The sequence below is a fragment of the Eimeria tenella genome, genomic scaffold (genome assembly GCF_000499545.2).
Source record: "Eimeria tenella Houghton genomic scaffold, Eth_scaff3315, whole genome shotgun sequence".
Classification (NCBI taxonomy): domain Eukaryota; phylum Apicomplexa; class Conoidasida; order Eucoccidiorida; family Eimeriidae; genus Eimeria; species Eimeria tenella.
Window position 1 is genome coordinate 1,202 of NW_013543132.1, and position 441 is coordinate 1,642.

A 441-nucleotide genomic window follows, 5' to 3' on the forward strand; every position below is an offset into this window, starting at 1 on the left:
CTCTGCAGCGCAGCCACGCTATCGAAGTCAGCAGCAGCGCGTTTTGCTGCTGCCGCTGCTGCTGCTGCAGCTGCAGCTGCTTCCGCTGCTTGGAGGTCCAGGTGAGCCCATTCGTTGGGTCGGGTTGCTGCTGCTGCTACTGCTGCTGCTGCTGCATCAGCAATAGCTGCCGCAGCTTTTGCTGCTGCTGCAGCTGCCTCCTGCTGCACTGCGGAAACAAGTGCAGCAGATGAAGGCGCAGCGTAGGACGCTGCTGCTCGAACAGCAGCAGCAGCAGCATTTGCCGCTGCTGCTGCTGCTGCCAAGCGATCCCCAGAGCCAAGAGCTGCAGCAAATCTCCAGGTCGCCAACAGCAAGACTTCTGCGGGGTTGTCGCTGCTGCTGCTGCTCTTGCTGCTGCTGCTGCTGCCGCTGTTCGGGCTGCTGCTGCTAACCGAAATT

At 61.5% G+C, this 441-nt stretch overlaps 1 protein-coding gene across 1 annotated transcript in view; it reads right to left on the reverse strand.

Moving 5' to 3' along the window:
* ETH_00037700 (ABC1 domain-containing protein, putative) overlaps positions 1–208 on the reverse strand; it is a gene marked incomplete at both ends in the record, with an annotated part of 1,393 nt that extends 1,185 nt beyond the window's left edge. Inside the window, one exon of the mRNA XM_013376316.1 lies at positions 1–208. Within this exon, the coding sequence (XP_013231770.1) occupies positions 1–208 (208 nt within the window).
* Between the last annotated feature and the right edge of the window lie 233 nt (positions 209–441).